General features: G+C 47.8%; 1 protein-coding gene across 6 annotated transcripts in view; it reads right to left on the bottom strand.

Moving 5' to 3' along the window:
* The window catches only part of QTGAL (queuosine-tRNA galactosyltransferase), a 232,251-nt gene that overhangs the window by 9,428 nt on the left and 202,348 nt on the right, over nt 1-20,475 (bottom strand). For all 6 annotated transcript variants that reach the window (XM_075845905.1, XM_075845906.1, XM_075845907.1 and 3 more), the window contains 4 exons: nt 19,448-19,543; nt 17,603-17,727; nt 8,406-8,541; nt 989-1,057 (listed from right to left, as the gene is read on the bottom strand). In XM_075845905.1, the coding sequence (XP_075702020.1) occupies nt 989-1,057; nt 8,406-8,541; nt 17,603-17,727; nt 19,448-19,543 (426 nt within the window). The remainder of the gene's footprint in view (nt 1-988; nt 1,058-8,405; nt 8,542-17,602; nt 17,728-19,447; nt 19,544-20,475) is intronic.

Genomic DNA, 20,475 nt, shown 5'->3' on the forward strand with positions numbered 1-20,475 from the left:
TTGTACAGATTGGCTGCTGTGTATTATAAACCACAAACAAATAAAATGCTATGGAGAAGATTACCCGGCCATTTTTCTTCAGTCTATGAGCCTCAATAAGGGGGTGGAGGGCAGCGTAAGATACAGAACTCTGTTCCATCAATGTAAGTCTATGTGTTCCACATGGGGGCAGCTATTTGGGTAACCCCGGGCACCTACAGATTGGTGAAGTGTGCTGTGTGCTGCTCTACACTATATAAGCAGGATCCACTGTGCAGTAACACTTCCTGATGTCACCCGTCTCCTCCGTGATGTAACCCAGATCTCACTGCCGCAACAATCCCATATATATCAGACCACCCCCCCCCCTCCCTCTCCCTGGAATCAGCCGGAAACGGATTATAAAGGGGGAAAAAGGCGCTGGAACCTGGAAATGTCAAGAAAATTCTCCAGTCACACCCAAAGCAAGGGAAATGATAATAATACACAACCAGCCAATGAAACCACAACTGAGCAGCGCCCCCTATTCTTATAAAATGTTCAAAAATACACAAGATAGATTAGAAAGAAATATTCCTTTAATCTGACACCTAATAATGAAGAAGTGGTAAGAACATACAAAGTCCATAAATCCAGGACTCCGTGCTGCCCCCTGGGCAATCTGGTCACCTGCAATTGTGTCTGAGGCCTAAAACACCCAATAGCAGGTGCAGGCGATCTAACCGCAGGCTAGAGAGAGAATCCTGCTCTTAGTCACTGACTACTGTACCGCCCCCTAGGGGTGACAATGGTACAAACACCAGAGGCAGACAATACACCCCCCTAATAAATGTAACCCTCATGAAGTACGGGATAGCTGAAAATATCTAAGCTGCTGCCTATAAGGACACTGTCATACAGTAGTCCGGGAAGCTGAGATCTGGGCTGCTGTTTGCAAAGACAGGATTTAACAAGAATACTGGGAGTTGTAGTTCATCTAGCACAATACACAAAGTTTCCCTTCTCTCACCTCAGATTCCTCGAATGTGTAGAAACCTTTGGAGATTTTGTTGGCGTCGACATCACAAAATGCAACAACCTGAAGACAAAAATAAATAATTAAAATCAACAAACAGGATCGGTAAGAAATTATCAAGTCCAAGAGTCCCATTATATTGTTATATCATCTCCAGGCCAGCAGGTGGCACTGTGACCATCAGCTATATTTCAGTCGGCGACTAAACCTTTTTCTGCAGCAAACAACAATCAAAGAGCATAAACGCTGGTTTAATTCATTCAGATAATTTCTGGCCTGACGACAGTTATCATTACTAACTGCCCCCTGAATTATAGGAGATAAGCTATTGGGGGCGGGGGGGGGGGGGGGTGTCTGATCACAAGTTTACTGACGGTTTCCAATAACAAAATAATAGGGAGTGCAGCTCTGGAGTATAATACAGGATGTAACTCAGGATCAGTACAGGATAAGTAATGTATGTACACAGTGACTCCACCAGCAGAATAGTGAGTGCAGCTCTGGAGTATAATACAGGATATAACTCAGGATCAGTACAGGATAAGTAATGTAATGTATGTACACAGTGACTCCACCAGCAGAATAGTGACTGCAGCTCTGGAGTATAACTCAGGATCAGTACAGGATATGTAATGTATGTACACAGTGACTCCACCAGCAGAATAGTGAGTGCAGCCCTGGAGTATAACTCAGGATCAGTACAGGATATGTAATGTTTTGTACACAGTGCCTCCACCAGCAGAATTGTGAGTGCAGCTCTGGAGTATAATACAGGATATGTAATGTTTTGTACACAGTGCCTCCACCAGCAGAATAGTGAGTGCAGCTCTGGAGTATAACTCAGGATCAGTACAGGATATGTAATGTTTTGTACACAGTGCCTCCACCAGCAGAATTGTGACTGCAGCTCTAGAGTATAATACAGGATGTAACTCAGGATCAGTATAAAATAACTAGGATAGATCAGTGTAAGGATGTGGACCATTCCTCCTATTTTGTATCATTGGAATCTGCCTTAAGCGATGCAGGTTGTTGGTGGACATGTTGGACTACTAGGGCTTGGAGACTAGATATTGTGGTGGCTGTGTTGCTGATGTACATGTTGGTGAAGCTATAGACTATCCTACTGTTTTCTGCAAACCAACTAAGACCCTCATCATGCAGCCGGTCCACGGTGGGTGGTCTATTGAACAGCTGATTGTTTTTCTACCACATCTTCATAAAACAAAGGTTGGAAATGATCTGCAGGGCTTCCATGTGGCTGTTTTTCCTGCTGGTGGCTCCGGATTCGGCCTCCTCTCTCTGCTCTGTGTAACATGTATATTTGTTTTCTATCCAGTCAATGGGATTTGTGTCTGGCTGAAGTCCAGAGAACCCCGGAGCACGTCGCTGCTGTATCCTCGTCTCCACACGTTTATTTATAGTGTCACTGCCAACAGTGTTTATAGAGGGACTCATGTACAGAGTACGGCCGCTGTTTCTAGGCCTATCATGTGTGATACTGTGCTGAGCGGTGTATCTAATCCTATCATGTGTGATACTGTTTGCGGAGATGGTGTATCTAATAATAGGATTCTGATGGGAGTCGTAAACATTGTGGACACAGAGGGAGGACTGGGGGGAGACCGAGAAGAGTCTGGGTCAGATTTGCAGTTCCTTTAATAATTAATTAGACAAATGAGGATCTATAAAGCTTTTCCACCCCGGTGTCCTCATTACGGCAGGTCGCCTCCATTTTGCCCTCCGGTGCCTGACTTAGGGAAAGGTTATTTCACGGGTGACCAGCGAGCAGGGGCGCTACACACAATGGAGTGGCCAGAACATAAGAGTATTCTGATCTTATGCCATTATCTGTGGATCATACCAGGGCTCTGATTACCCGCCTGCTGTGGAAGCCGCGGTCTTGGCGTGAGGCTGGCAGAAATGTATGAGCGTCAGAGGTGAGACGAGGCATCCAGTGACCGCCACGCTCGCGGCAGAGAATCTCATAATCTACTTCCCTTCTGCTTCCACTTGGGACTCGTCCGCGGCTCCTGTAGCCGAGCAGCAGGTGTGCAGCAGAGCTGAGGAGGCTGTAAAACGCGCTGTGTGGATATCGTCGCCATGGCGATATGCCGCTAACAGTCTGGAAGACGACTTTGGAGAGAGTGATGCTGACATTAAGCTATTCCTCACCTGACGCGCACTGTCCAGATTCCAGCAGCCCTGTTACTATCATCAGCCTCATTTCCTGGGGATATTTGTAGGACTGAGGAGCGAAGCCAAAACTACACACGTCTGAGTCAGGAAGGATCCGGCTAAACGAGCTGCACCAAAATACTGTGTATGGTTTAACGCTATCAACACGGCTACATCCCCGTGAGCAGGCCGCAGCTAATACTCTGCAGTTACTGCAAAAACAAAAACAACTCCCAGCAGGTAGAGCCACGTGCTGGAGACTACTGCTCCACAGGTTACACCAGGGTGTGTCTGGTATAGCGGCTCACCTCCCATTAAAATGAATGGGTCTGAGCTGCAATACCACACACAACCTGTAGACAGGTGTGGCACTGTTTTTGGAGGAAATCAGTCATGTTCTAATCCGGCACAACCGCACCACAACAGCTGTCAATCAATGTAGCCCCACCAACATTCAGCTGTTTAGCAGTGTACACAATGGGGGCCAGTACTTTTTCCTATAGTATACCTGACCCCCCTATATTGTCATACATGCTAGTGGCATTCCCACAAAGCCTTACATTAACATCGTGGACATGGGCCGCTCTATATCTTGGGTGGTGCTGAAGCTTTTGCTTTCCATCTCCGTGCACAGTGATGGGAGTTGCAGTTGCGTTGCGTTGCTGCTGAGCGGAGGAGTCTGTTCAGCTTCAGCCTTTGAAATGTTAACAAGAACCCAAATCCACAACTAAATAGCGATGTTTTATTGTCCCATAGCAACGCCGAACCCCCGGCACAGCGCGGGCCCATCTGTACTGACGACCTCCAGCTGGAAGTGTCCGGCTCCTCCATGGAAGCACTTCCCCCGCTACTTCCAAAATCTAACCAATAACCTCTTCAGGAGATGCCCTAAACATGCTTTAACCCTCTCCTGACTCTTATTACATTTAGTCCGGACTATTTCTCTGCCGGGTTACCGGTGATGGATATAAGGAGGACCATCAGAGATATAGTAACTAATCACAGGGTGTAAGGCCAGATGTAAAAATATACCGGGCTGCGATTTTAATTATAACCCTACTGAAAAGCGTCTATGTCGCAGTTCCAGAGTTTTTCCAAAGCAAACGTTAAGAAAAGGTCAGTGGGAGGGAATGGCGAGATCTGCGCGGCGGTAATTGGAAGCAGACGGGGTCGGTGAGGGGGATAAGACAGGTTTACACCTACACATCTCCAACCGGCTCATGGCCCATGTATAGAGGCAGTAGGGGCCGAACCAGAGAAAAAACTCAGAAAACACAAGGGGCAGCAATAAGATATAAGCAGCAGGAGACGTGGAGAACACAGAATATGACAGGCAGGGGAGACGGGACGTGGGATAAGAGGGGCAGGGGAGACGGGACGTGGGATAAGAGGGGCAGGGGAGACGGGACGTGGGATAAGAGGGGCAGGGGAGACGGGACGTGGGATAAGAGGGGCAGGGGAGACGGGACGTGGGATAAGAGGGGCAGGGGAGACGGGACGTGGGATAAGAGGGGCAGGGGAGACGGGACGTGGGATAAGAGGGGCAGGGGAGACGGGACGTGGGATAAGAGGGGCAGGGGAGACGGGACGTGGGATAAGAGGGGCAGGGGAGACGGGACGTGGGTTAAGAGGGGCAGGGGAGACGGGACGTGGGATAAGAGGGGCAGGAGTGACGGGATAAGAGGGGCAGGAGAGGCGGGATAAGAGGGGCAGGAGTGACGGGACATGGGATAAGAGGGGCAGGAGTGACGGGACGTGGGATAAGAGGGGCAGGGGAGACGGGACGTGGGATAAGAGGGGCAGGGGAGACGGGACGTGGGATAAGAGGGGCAGGGGAGACGGGACGTGGGATAAGGGGCAGGAGAGACGGGACGTGGGATAAGGGGCAGGAGAGACTGGACGTGGGATAAGAGGGGCAGGAGAGATTGGATGTGGGATAAGAGGGGCAGGAGAGGCGGGATAAGAGGGGCTGGAGTGACGGGACGTGGGATAAGAGGGGCAGGAGTGACGGGACGTGGGATAAGGGGCGCAGGAGTGACGGGACGTGGGATAAGGGGCAGGAGTGACGGGACGTGGGATAAGGGGCAGGAGAGACGGGACGTGGGATAAGAGGGGCAGGAGGGACGTGGGATAAGAGGGGCAGGAGAGACGGGACGTGGGATAAGAGGGGCAGGAGAGACGGGACGTGGGATGCAGGAGAGACGGGACGTGGGATGCAGGAGAGACGGGACGTGAGATAAGAGGGGCAGGAGAGACGGGACGTGGGATAAGAGGGGCAGGAGAGACGGGACGTGGGATAAGAGGGGCAGGAGAGACGGGACGTGGGATATGAGGGGCAGGGGAGACGGGACGTGGGATACAGGGGGCAGGGAAGACGGGACGTGGGATAAGGGGCAGGAAAGACAGGACGTGGGATATGAGGGGCAAGAAAGACGGGACGTGGGATAAGAGGGGCAGGAAAGACGGGACGTGGGATACAGGGGGCAGGGGAGACGGGACGTGGGATAAGAGGGGCAGGAGAGATGGGACGTGGGATAAGGGGCAGGAGAGACGGGACGTGGGATAAGAGGGGCAGGAGAGACGGGACGAGGGGCAGGAGAGACGGGACGTGGGATAAGAGGGGCAGGGGAGACGGGACGTGGGATAAGAGGGCCAGGGGAGACGGGACGTGGGATAAGAGGGCCAGGGGAGACGGGACGTGGGATAAGAGGGGCAGGGGAGACGGGACGTGGGATAAGAGGGGCAGGGGAGACGGGACGTGGGATAAGGGGCAGTAGAGACGGGACGTGGGATAACAGGGGCAGGAGAGGCGGGATAAGAGGGGCTGGAGTGACGGGAAGTGGGATAAGAGGGGCAGGAGTGACGGGACGTGGGATAAGGGGCGCAGGAGTGACGGGACGTGGGATAAGGGGCAGGAGTGACGGGAAGTGGGATAAGAGGGGCAGGAGAGACGGGACGTGGGATAAGAGGGGCAGGAGAGACGGGACGTGGGATAAGAGGGGCAGGAGAGACGGGACGTGGGATAAGAGGGGCAGGAGAGACGGGACGTGGGATGCAGGAGAGACGGGACGTGGGATGCAGGAGAGACGGGACGTGAGATAAGAGGGGCAGGAGAGACGGGACGTGGGATAAGAGGGGCAGGAGAGACGGGACGTGGGATAAGAGGGGCAGGAGAGACGGGACGTGGGATATGAGGGGCAGGGGAGACAGGACGTGGGATACAGGGGGCAGGGAAGACGGGACATGGGATAAGAGGGGCAAGAAAGACGGGACGTGGGATAAGAGGGGCAGGAAAGACGGGACGTGAGATACAGGGGGCAGGGGAGACGGGACGTGGGATAAGAGGGGCAGGAGAGACGGGACGTGGGATAAGAGGGGCAGGAGAGACGGGACGTGGGATAAGAGGGCAGGAGAGACGGGACGCGGGATATGAGGGGCAGGGGAGACGGGACGTGTGATAAGAGGGGCAGGAGAGACGGGACGTGGGATATGAGGGGCAGGGGAGACAGGATGTGTGATAAGAGGGGCAGGAGAGACGGGACGTGGGATACAAGGGGCAGAAGAAGGTGGAAACTTGAAATTTGAGGGGTAGGAGAGAGAGAATACGGTATATGAGGGTAAGGAGAGAACATAAGATGAGTGCTAAGGTTGAGGGGGAACACAAGAGATAAGAGGTCTGAGCAATACTGCACTATTATATTATTATATTACACAGCCCTGGCTGGTACAGGGGGTTCCCTCCACATGGCTGATTTGAGAAGAACTTGCTAATCGAAAACACTAAAATCATTAGTTTGAGGTGGAGATAAGGGGCTACATGACTTCTGCTGATGCTCCCGGCAATGAATAAAGTCCACTTAATGTGAGGAGAGGTCACAGGCAGCAGTCATACAGCCCACCTCATACCTGAGCTAACACTGAATCATCCCGTCCTGTGGGTGGTCCGCAGGCTGAGGACATAATCACTTTCATATGGCCGATGTTTGTAATAATATGAAAGGAACACAAAGAGCGGATGGGATCTGTAATCCCCCCTCACATCTGCCCCCACCTGGTAATGAGAACAAGCCTCAGCTGTAACACCAGGGTATCCGCGCCGGGGCACCTAGGACACAGTAGCTGCCATATGTCGGCTCGTACTTCACAACCAAAATGAATTATAGAACGCGGACGTCACGTTCTGCAAAGCTACACAGTGAAAAAAGCAGGGCCCTCTCCCAGCAACACAGAGTATTTCAGGAGAAGAGAGTGCCAATCTTGTGGGTGATCACAGACATGTGGTAAAAAGGGGCATAGTCGCCAGCAGCACAGAGTATTTCACAAGAACTATGCTGATCTTATAGGTAAAAAAGAAAAGTTACGTAGAGGAAGGAGCAGCAGCACAGAGTATTAGGAGAAGAGTGCGCTAATCTAGTGGGAGGTCACGGACAAGGAGTGGAATCAGGAGGATCTAAGCAGCACAAAGGATTTCAGGAGAGAAGTGGTGGTCAGGCAAAGCCAGTTACATAGTGGAAGGAGCAGGGTCCACAGCAGCACAGAGGAATGATCTCACGTGAATTCCATTCCTTAGAATATTTTATCTAGGATAATTGCCCTGTTTATGGGTCGGGGTGAGATGGATGAATATGACACAAGGCCGTGGTGGAGAATAGACCAGGGGAAGCCTAGAACGTGACGGGGGTCATATATCAAGGCTGCTGACAACCTGGGAAATGAGGAGAGGGTGATCTCTCAGGAGACTGCTGTCCTCTCATCACACAGCGCTCTATTACCTGCAGGGGTGAACGCACGACGCAGCTGTCAGGACAACTCACTAGAAGATTCCTGGGAGCGCATCCTCACAACCGGCCTGGGTATATCCACGCTCATACAGGAGCCAAGCTCTAGTGTCAAGTATGGCCTGGGTATATTCAAAGCATTCACTGGTGTAATCCATTCATCTAAAGTGACAGACTTATTTTGTGATACATGGCAAAGGGGCGGAGCCGTGACCACCACTTATTAATTGTCATGGTTGTCACCGTTAAACACCATTACAGAAGTGATCAAAACGTAATAGGACTGTACAGGTAACCGGGGAAATACTAACAAGGTAATAGGGGAACTGTGTATTTTGGTGGAGTTTTGCAGTTACAGTGTAGTGCGAGCTCCAGTTCTCTTCTCAGGGATATAGTTTTGTGTACACTCAATAACATTATATGTGGCTAGCTGTGACATCACACCGGCCCCTTACCTTGTCCCGGTTTCGGGGCGCCAGGCTCCGGTACAGCTTGCGTCCCTGTTTGCCAGCGTTCCAGATGGTGAATGACGGCCAGTGCTCAAGTACTCGCTCCTCGAGAAACTGTACACGATTCTTCCAGATCGTCTCCCTAGAAAGAGGAATACCAGGGTCATTACATGGAAATTGCCGCTACAGGAGGAGATCACAGTAGATGGTAGACTAGAGGATAAAGTCAGGGTTGGCACACAGCTGGTGAGGGGAAGTTTACTGCCCTAAGATTGTCGTCACCAATCATAATACAGTCACAGGAGTCACAGCTTCTTCACCGCAACAGGTCACTACCCGAATTGTGAGACCAGCAGTCAAAGTGAACTGTATAGTGAACTGTATACCGAGTGGGAACTATATATGAACTGTATACCGAGTGGGCGCTGTATATGTACTGTATACCGAGTGAGAACTATATATGAACTGTATACCGAGTGGGCGCTGTATATGTACTCTATACCGAGTGAGAACTATATATGTACTGTAAACGGAGTGGGCGCTATATATGAACTGTATACCGAGTGGGCGCTGTATATGTACTGTATACCGAGTGGGCGCTGTATATGTACTGTATACCGAGTGGGCGCTGTATATGTACTGTATACCGAGTGGGCGCTGTATATGTACTCTATACCGAGTGAGAACTATATATGTACTGTAAACGGAGTGGGCGCTATATATGAACTGTATACAGAGTGGGCGCTGTATATGTACTGTATACCGAGTGGGTGCTGTATATGTACTGTATACCGAGTGGGCGCTGTATATGTACTGTATACCGAGTGGGTGCTGTATATGTACCGTATACCGAGTGGGCGCTGTATATGTACTGTATACCGAGTGGGCGCTGTATATGTACTGTATACCGAGTGGGCGCTGTATATGTACTGTATACCGAGTGGGCGCTGTATATGTACTGTATACCGAGTGGGTGCTGTATATGTACTGTATACCGAGTGGGTGCTGTATATGTACTGTATACCGAGTGGGCGCTGTATATGTACTGTATACAGAGTGGGCGCTGTATATGCTGTATATGTACTGTATACCGAGTGGGCGCTGTATATGTACTGTATACCGAGTGGGTGCTGTATATGTACCGTATACGGAGAGGGTGCTGTATATGTACTGTATACCGAGTGGGCGCTGTATATGTACTGTATACCGAGTGGGTGCTGTATATGTACCGTATACCGAGTGGGTGCTGTATATGTACTGTATACCGAGTGTGTACTGTACAACGAGTAGGTATATGTGATGTGTATGTACTGTATTGGTGCTGTCCATGTATAGTATGGGTACTGTGTAGGTGCTGTGTATGGGTATTGCATGGGTGCTGTGCATGTACTGTAGATCGGTAATGTATGGGGCCTGTATATGTGCTCTGTATGTATTGTATACTATATCGGTACTGTATGGGTGCTGTCTATGTATGTATATTATATAGGCACTGTGGTGGGCGCTGTATGTATATTATATAGGCACTGTGGTGGGCGCTGTATGTATATGATATAAGCACTGTGGTGGGCGCTGTATGTATATTATATAGGCACTGTGGTGGGTGCTGTATGTGTACAGTATATTGATACAGTGTGGGTGCTGTATACGGGTATATATGTTATTCTATGTGTCTGACTGCAGGGACCAGCGGTGAAACTAGTCTAATGACTGCAGCCCCTTCACTCTACATCTCTGACATGTCACCAGATCATTTCTGCCTGGAGTTCCCCTTTAATAAAAGGGGACCCGGCCCCTTTTATCAGGGATGACAGGTCTTGTGTATTCAGTAACGTCAATATTGCCCCATCAGTAACATATATACTGCCCCGTCAGTAACGTCAATCCTGCCCCGTCCGCATTTATCAGAATGAGAAACTACGAGAAAAGATTCTCCCATAAACAGAACTCCTGAGATCGCAGCCCCGGGGGAGTCTGATGCTGACTCAGTCCATGAGAGCACGCACAGGTTACATCAGAGAGCCCCATACGGACAGGGAACCGTGACCTAATCATGAACCACCACAATTATATATATTATATGGAGGTCCTGGACTGTCCCAAAATACTGCTCCAAAGGGTTCAATGAAGACAGACTTATTTCCAATGGCTGACAGCAAGCAGGGTCCTTAAAAATGCAGTAGAATCGAAAGACGAAGAATAGAAGAACTTTTCATTATACAAAACCTTGACATTCAGCAGAGCCGAGACGGGTCACATGACCCATAGTAGGGCCATATTTCTAAAAAGGAAGGGGGCTTTGCTTCTTCTCGGGCCCTGATTAACACTTTGGAGGCCATTTAGAGGATGTAATTGCTCCCACTATTACACAGATGTCTGACCTAGAATCTCCCCTAGGGAGATTAGATTAGAGTAGACGCTTTCTTCCAGAAACAGCGCCACTTGTCCACAGGCTGAATCTGGTATTGCAGCCCAGTCCCTGTCAATTCCATACTGCAATACCAGACACAGTCTATGGACAGGAGTCCATAGTTCCTTGAAATAAGCCGCTATGTTTTTCTAATCTCACTCTCTTTGGAACGGTTCATTTGATGAAATTCCCACAGTAGTCAGAGTATCGTCCCGGTGCCACACGCCACCCCCCGGGGGCCCTCCTAACAATGGACTCCACTCAGCGGTGGCTGCGGATGTGATTTATATACCACCTGCTCTGAAATCAGTGATTGTCCCGAATACATATTGGGGGGGGGGTAGCTTCCGACCACAAAGTTCACCTTGCAGCAGGTAAGATGCGGCTCCAGGCACACACCCAGAATCCTCCTCTGCGACATGTGCGGTGCCAGGAACATTAGCGCGCTACTAGTCTCCCCACCCCCGGGCTGGTACCTGTGATTGTAGGGAAAGCTGGGGGAACAGGTTCCCATAGTCAGAGCCAGGACAGGTGCAGACCGAGGAGTATGAACAAGCAGCGAGTACATGGAAGACGCCTCGCAGGCTTCTATATCAGTGTGGGAACCTGCCGCGTCCAGGTAGCAGTAGGAAGTATCACTGCCGTCCCGCTGAAGGTGGTCCCCTGCCAAGCTCTGCGCCAGGTCTAAGGGCTTCTCCATACCCAACCCCTGCTCTGGAGGGGGGGGATTGTAGACCACATCAAGTCAAAATTGGTGAATGAATGGTTTTCAATATCTCTACTTGCGGTCAGTGACTAGCAACATTCATTTATTGAATTGACCGTATGCCGCTTACCTTGGTGTATGGCTTGTTACAGTGTATTAAACCTCCTTCCACAGCTGATGTGTAAGCAGGACTAGGTCAGGTTTATTTTTAGCCACTGACTGCAAGCAGAGGACTTGATGCTTAAAGTATATCAGACGTTACAGAACTTGTCGTTGCAGAACGAGTAAACTTTATAGGAAAGAGGAAAACCATCCAGACCTCAGAACCAGCCTGTTGGTTCGGAATGTGCTGGATGATCAGACAGGTGACACTGTGCCGAATTCTCCAGCAGTGAAGCAGCGTGTACTATCGACCTTCTCCTCATTTGACTCTGTGCACCTCCGTCACTTTTCCCTGAAGGAAGAGAAGGATTGTGTAAGAGCAAACAGCAAATGAGACGCGGCTGACTCTGGTGAGGCGGCACTCGGGCATCTTCCACGTCATATGTTATATAGGGCAACACAGCCGGACAGGTCGCCAAGATCCACAGGTGTGATCTTCACATGCCCAATCCTATTGGTTCTCCAGGAGATCAGAGGTGCCATATCCAAATACAGATAAGCCTATTGTGTGTGTTAGGGAGGGGAGTCATAGCTGGTGGCTGGACAATGATGATCGATTGTCTATGACTAGCTCCGGTGGACTCCCGCCATGGGTGCCATCAGACAACTCAAATCCTAATACGTGGGGGAGATAGAGATTGGATGAGTTGGTTTATCTCAAGAGCACTTCTATCTACACCAACATGGATGACCTTCATACAAAGATCACTGGTTGCTCAAAAAGTCCTGCCGCCATCTTATGTGTTAAACCTTTCAGAAAGTGTCCTGCCGCCATCTGATGTGCAAAAAAAGTCCTGCCGCCATCTGATGTGCAAAAAAAGTCCTGCCGCCATCTGATGTGCAAAAAAAGTCCTGGCGCCATCTGATGTGCAAAAAAAGTCCTGCCGCCATCTGATGTGCAAAAAAAGTCCTGCCGCCACCTTATGTAAAATCAAGTCCTGCCACCATCTTATGTAAAATCAAGTCCTGCCACCACCTTATGTAAAATCAAGTCCTGCCACCACCTTATGTAAAATCAAGTCCTGCCACCATCTTATGTAAATTCAAGTCCTGCCACCACCTTATGTAAAATCAAGTCCTGCCACCACCTTATGTAAAATCAAGTCCTGCCACCACCTTATGTAAAATCAAGCCCTGCCACCATCTGATGTAAAATCAAGTCCTGCCACCGCCTTATGTAAAATCAAGTCCTGCCACCACCTTATGTAAAATCAAGTCCTGCCACCACCTTATGTAAAATCAAGTCCTGCCACCATCTCATGTTTTAGACCTTTAGGAAAATTCTCCTGCCACCACCTTATGTATTGGACCTTTAAGAAAAACACTAGCAGATCAGCGAAAAACATCAACAATTTCCAGGAATCTTTGTGATATTTCAGTCCTTTCCTTGCCTCATAGAATCAGATGTCCCACAGACTATGTACGCGGGTGAGATCTCTGCCCGCCTATGGCTCCCCTTGGACTCACATTGGCAATGCCAAGCAAGCAAGTCCCAATTAGAAGATAGTTTGGGGAGGACGGAGCCATTGAGTATCTGACAGATGAATGATCCCGTCCTTTATAGGATTCAGGTCACGCGTGGCAGCAATAGTCGGTGTTGGTGAGACTCCTGCCCGTGTCCAAAACATCCTAATAAATCCCATGAATGATGTCGGGTGATGACGTCATCGTTCCTGGACCGGTGGCTGCGGACCAGATGTTCGGTGTCACATTTGCGGTCCCTTCTTCTGGTGTGAGATTTATTTGTTGTTTTCGCTGGTATTATGCAGAACAGCAGACGTCGTCACTAAACAAACGTCCAATAGAGACGATCATCATCATCAGTCACAGGAGGACGCTGATCGAGTGATAGGACTGTGCAGGATCAACCCCAACCTCACATAAGTAATACATAAAGTGTGGGGGGGGGACTAAGACCCATCCACCTGCCGTAGGACTACAAGTACTAGTGTGCCGGCTCAACACGGGCGGTACATGCTGGAGGTTATACTCCCATAGCACCACTGGGAGATAAGACAATCCCGGGACTCAACAGGGACTGCAGGACGCCTGGGACTGAGGACGGGTCACTGGCATTGCTGTGGTGCAGCCCTCCAGAGAGCAGGGGAAAAGTCACTTCTAATACAGGATGCTGGAACTTGTAGTACTACAGAAGCAGTAGACTTTAGATTTGATCGGCACTGAATGAGTTAACATGAGGCAGCATTTCGCAGAGTCATGTGACGCGGTAGGCGCGATGTGAAAGTGCCCCCAGCACTGTTCTCCTAATATCCATCAAAGATGCTGATCTCCGGTGACGCGCCAGATTACGCCTTAACATGCTGAACGCGATACAGCTCCATCCCCCAATGAGGATGACCTGCGGACGGCGCCCTCTACACCACCTCTGCCCGTGCCATGTCTATATACTGTATACAATGTGTCAAACACTGATAATCCTAATACAAAGCCATCTCAAAGATAAAAACAGCAAAAAATCTGATAATCCAGCAGCACACTGCCTGATAATCTGGAACCTCACTCCTCTATTGTCATCTGATAATCTGGAACCTCACTCCTCTATTGTCATCCGATAATCTGGAATATCAGATAATCCAGCTCAATATCCCACAGATGGTGCCACCCAGATTTCCTACCAGGGAAGTATCAATGCAATGAGTGTAGGACAGCTGGGTGGTAACACGTGCTGGAGCTGCTGTTTTACAGCGACAGGTCTGCTGTGAGGGTTGGGGAGCGGATACACCCCAGAAAATGAAAGGATTGATTTTAGGACAACATCACGTCTCGCCCGCCCTCTCCCTGAGCAGGATGTTGTACTTGGCAGTAGAGCAGAGTCTTGTATGAGGCCGGGGCTGCTCCCGGAGGGTCGGACGCGTGAAGTGCGATGTGTGGAGCTCACGATGGCGGTTACACAGCTACTGTCCGGATCCTGCCGAGACCGGAGGGAAGGTGCGCCGAAGAACAGAAACGTATACAAAGTCATCAAAGACCGGTGTGCGTGCGTGTGTATGTATATATATATATATATATATATAGTGCCATAGACATACTATAGGGGGCAACCAATACACAGTATATACTGTATACAGCGCACAGAACACTATACTATATATATATATATATATATATATATATATATATATATACACACACACACACAGCCCGCAGAGTAATATACTATATACAGTGCCTGCAGAGCGCTATACTATATATACAGCCCGCATAGTAAGATACTATATATACAGCCCGCATAGTAATATACTATATATACTGCCTGCAGAGCGCTATACTATATATATACAGCCCGCATAGCGCTATACTATATATACAGCCCGCATAGTAATATACTATATATACAGCCCGCATAGCGCTATACTATATATACAGCCCGCATAGCGCTATACTATATATACAGCCCGCATAGCGCTATACTATATATACAGCCCGCAGAGTGCTATACTATATATACAGCCCGCATAGCGCTATACTATATATACAGCCCGCATAGCGCTATACTATATATACAGCCCGCATAGTAAGATACTATATATACAGCCCGCATAGTAATATACTATATATACTGCCTGCAGAGCGCTATACTATATATATACAGCCCGCATAGCGCTATACTATATATACAGCCCGCATAGCGCTATACTATATATACAGCCCGCATAGTAATATACTATATATACAGCCCGTATAGCGCTATACTATATATACAGCCCGCATAGCGCTATATTATATATACAGCCCGCAGAGTGCTATACTATATATACAGCCCGCATAGCGCTATACTATATATACAGCCCGCATAGCGCTATACTATATATACAGCACGCATAGTAATATACTATATATACAGCCCGCATAGCGCTATACTATATATACAGCCCGCAGAGAAATATACTATATATACAGCCCGCATAGCGCTATACTATATATACAGCCCGTAGAGTGCTATACTATATATACAGCCCGCATAGCGCTATACTATATATACAGCCCGCATAGTAATATACTATATATACAGCCCGCATAGCGCTATACTATATATACAGCCCGCATAGCGCTATACTATATATACAGCCCGCATAGCGCTATACTATATATACAGCACGCATAGTAATATACTATATATACAGCCCGCATAGCGCTATACTATATATACAGCCCGCAGAGAAATATACTATATATACAGCCCGCATAGCGCTATACTATATATACAGCCCGTAGAGTGCTATACTATATATACAGCCCGCATAGCGCTATACTATATATACAGCCCGCATAGTAATATACTATATATACAGCCCGCATAGCGCTATACTATATATACAGCCCGCATAGCGCTATACTATATATACAGCCCGTAGAGTGCTATACTATATATACAGCCCGCATAGCGCTATACTATATATACAGCCCGCATAGTAATATACTATATATACAGCCCGTAGAGCGCTATACTATATATACAGCCCGCAGAGAAATATACTATATATACAGCCCGCAGAGAAATATACTATATATACAGCCCACATAGTAATATACTATGTATACAGCCAGTAGAGCGCTATACTATATATACAGCCTGCAGAGCACTATACTATATATACAGCCAGTAGAGCACTATACTATATATACAGCCCGCATAGCGCTATACTATATATACAGCCCGCAGAGTACTATACTATATATACAGCCCGCATAGCGCTATACTATATATACAGCCCGCAGAGTGCTATACTATATATACAGCCAGTAGAGCGCTATACTATATATACAGCCTGCAGAGCACTATACTATATATACAGCCAGTAGAGCGCTATACTATATATACAGCCCGCATAGCGCTATACTATATATACAGCCCGTAGAGTGCTATACTATATATACAGCCCGCATAGCGCTATACTATATATACAGCCCGCATAGTAATATACTATATATACAGCCCGCATAGCGCTATACTATATATACAGCCCGCATAGCGCTATACTATATATACAGCCCGTAGAGTGCTATACTATATATACAGCCCGCATAGCGCTATACTATATATACAGCCCGCATAGTAATATACTATATATACAGCCCGTAGAGCGCTATACTATATATACAGCCCGCAGAGAAATATACTATATATACAGCCCGCAGAGAAATATACTATATATACAGCCCACATAGTAATATACTATGTATACAGCCAGTAGAGCGCTATACTATATATACAGCCTGCAGAGCACTATACTATATATACAGCCAGTAGAGCACTATACTATATATACAGCCCGCATAGCGCTATACTATATATACAGCCCGCAGAGTACTATACTATATATACAGCCCGCATAGCGCTATACTATATATACAGCCCGCAGAGTGCTATACTATATATACAGCCAGTAGAGCGCTATACTATATATACAGCCTGCAGAGCACTATACTATATATACAGCCAGTAGAGCGCTATACTATATATACAGCCCGCATAGCGCTATACTATATATACAGCCCGCAGAGTGCTATACTATATATACAGCCCGCAGAGTGCTATACTATATATACAGCCCGCATAGCGCTATACTATATATACAGCCCGCAGAGTGCTATACTATATATACAGCCCGCAGAGCGCTATACTATATATACAGCCCGCATAGCGCTATACTATATATACAGCCAGTAGAGCGCTATACTATATATACAGCCTGCAGAGCACTATACTATATATACAGCCAGTAGAGCGCTATACTATATATACAGCCCGCATAGCGCTATACTATATATACAGCCCGCATAGCGCTATACTATATATACAGCCCGCAGAGTGCTATACTATATATACACCAGAGGACAATACATATACACTATAGAGCAATATAGAGAGATCACTGTATGTACAGTATATGATACACTCACTCTGTTACAGAATGTGTTGCCGCGTGTTGGTGGTAGCGATACTGCAGGAGGCATTCATCCACACGATGTACTCCGCCACCTTTCCGAAGGTGATCATAGAAGAAGAGCAGATCTTCCGGAGTCCCCTGAAAACAAAAAAGGCAAAGAAATGATGTCACTAATGAAATAATGTACTGACACACTGAGACGTCAGGGTAATAAACACAGATAATGATGGGGGTGATGAGGGGGATGAGAGATGTGCTGCCTCTATTCTCACGACCCTCATTCTATAAATCCACAATTTCTTCACAGTAACAGCAGAATTTTCTTCTTATAAGTGGCAAACCTAGAAATATTTTATGGTTAGTTTGCTACAATGTATCAGTTCAGGTAAAATGTATCAGTCTGTTTAGCTTACAGAGGATTTTTAATACTGGATACAATTGTAACAAACCCTCAGCTGTGAGAAGTATTAGGTCTGCACAGGTTTTCTTGTGTTTTTTTGGCACAAGTTATGGCCAATTACTAAAAACCGGGTCACAGAGTTCACCACCAAACTGGATATTCAGGCAGAAATAAAAAAAATTGTTGGAAACTGATTCACCCCCGCCCCCAGGCTCAAAATCTCCGTAAGACAATGTGAGGGTACAATCGGACCGTGGGCGCGCTCTGAACACCAGTCGCCTCGCGTGGGAATATCTTGTGTCGGTTTATAAACCGTTTCTATAAACCTGAACCTAATATTTCTCTGATAAAACTCAAATTACATTTCCTCGCCCTGATGCCAAGAAAATAACAGACGCCCACTTGAGTCCCAGTAATCCAGGGGAGGGGGGGTAACCACATCAGTAGTCGGATGAGGGCTGGGATACAGCTGCTGGGATACCCTGTGTTATTCCCATAGACAGTCACTACTCCGTACAATCCTAACAGCGTCATTAAGGGGGTGGGGGGGGGGATTTAGAAAAAGTTGCACCAAAAATGGCTCCTATATGTGTCGCATAAATGCATAAGATTTGGATATCACGCTTTCCTTTTAAAGATTTCGGTTTGTGGGAGTGACCAGATACAGCGTAGACGTGCGCTCAATTCTATTCCAAAATATGGACGTCAAGCCAACAATGGTTTCACCGACTGCCCCAAGAGAGCTGTAGATATCCCCGCAGACGTGACGCTCCAGTGTAAAAACGCGACCCCTTGTAGGCAGACGACGGGGTGACATGAGTCAGGCTGACCCCTCGCACCCTGCTCGCCGGTTCCCAGGCTGCGTTATGGGGACCCTGTTATTTCTGGCCAGCTGACAGACCGTCCTTATCACGCCGGGGCGAGAGAATGGGACACTGTACAAAAGCTGAGGAACAGCAGGGCTCGGGGTCAGGACACCAATCAGGCCTCAACGACTTCCTGTCCTTTTATAGAGATATCTAGACGCTGATACATTCTTATATGTCAGCGATGACCATTCGTAAGATCGTCATAAATATAGGAGGAGGGGGGCATTCCAAGGCAACGAAAATTTCCTATAACCCAGCATATAGCCTAAGGTACATTGACGACGTTTTTGTTTTTTTTACTTTACTATCACCGACTCCCTGCTTCACACAGGCATTCGCGTCTGAAAAATTCATTAAAGTCTATAAGAACTGCCCATTATCATTGTAATTCCCTACTAAAAGTTTTGATAAGTCACTTTATCATCATTCCAAATGTTCCTCCCATCATGCCTCAGGATGCAGGACTAAATTCATATTCTGGGAGGAGCTTCCTCCTGCGCTCTTTGTCGCCCTCTGCTGCACTTTGTAGGAACTGTGATGCAGCCACAACTAAACCAAATATGAAGAAGATATAAGATTCAGGTCTTACCTGCCCATCTTCAACAAACTGCCCCACGTAACAGAACCACTCCCTGGAGCAGAACCAGGTGGGCATGATGACGGTTGGTCCATGTGACGTGAACACCTACAGGAAACACAAAGAAAAGATCTATGACATGATACGAACATACAGACTCTAGAAAAGCTGGGTGATCGCCCCTAAGAAAGCTCTTATGGTATTGTTTGAATGTTAAACCTCTATTTTCTGTCAATGGGAAAGCTGGGTGATAACTTGACTACCTGCCCTCCAGCAAGGGTGGTCACCTAGCCTTTCCAGAATCCTGAACAATAAGTCTACCTACTTACGTGCCGAAACATCTAATATAACTGCATAACTAGGTAGATTTGCCATTCAGGGCTCTAGTAAAGCCGAGTATCGGAAGTAGCAATGGATTTTGCTATATTTGCATTTCAGGAGTCTGGGAAAGCAGGTTGCACCCTTGCTAAGGTCTATATTGGCGGACGTGACAAGCACCATGGCCTACTGCAGGGGTTGCGATCCTGCTTTCTCTGACTCCTGTATGGTAATGCCACCCATATTTTCCAAATAATTTTCTGTTCAGGAGTCTGGGAAAGCTGGGTGAGCACTAGAGTAGGAGGGAGGGGGTTTCATAAATATTTGATCCCTGTACTTCACTGCAGTTTATTCTCCCCGGTGACCTGTGCTTATCCTTTGTGTATTACATTTACTTCATTCCATCTGCTGCACGATTTTCCCAAGATTCCCCTTCAGTCAGTAAAACAATACCCCCCCCCCCCCCATAGATCTTATAGATTTCTGTCCGTTCGGCGGTCTTGTTTGACGAGTGTCGTCCTCTCTATTTAACAAACATGTCGTGGTCATACGCGAGAAATAAACCAGGGCGTCCGGGTGAATGGTGGAGGATGCGGGCGGGTGTGTCAGGTGCGTGGTGACCTGCAGCCTCTCCATTCATACCAGGCACAGCGTGGGAAAAACGTCCCCAACGTCAACACCAGAGAATTCTCCCAGTCTGAGAAATGCCCGTCCGTCAAATA

The sequence above is a fragment of the Rhinoderma darwinii genome, chromosome 13 (genome assembly GCF_050947455.1).
Source record: "Rhinoderma darwinii isolate aRhiDar2 chromosome 13, aRhiDar2.hap1, whole genome shotgun sequence".
In the NCBI taxonomy this organism is placed as follows: Eukaryota; Metazoa; Chordata; class Amphibia; order Anura; family Rhinodermatidae; genus Rhinoderma; species Rhinoderma darwinii.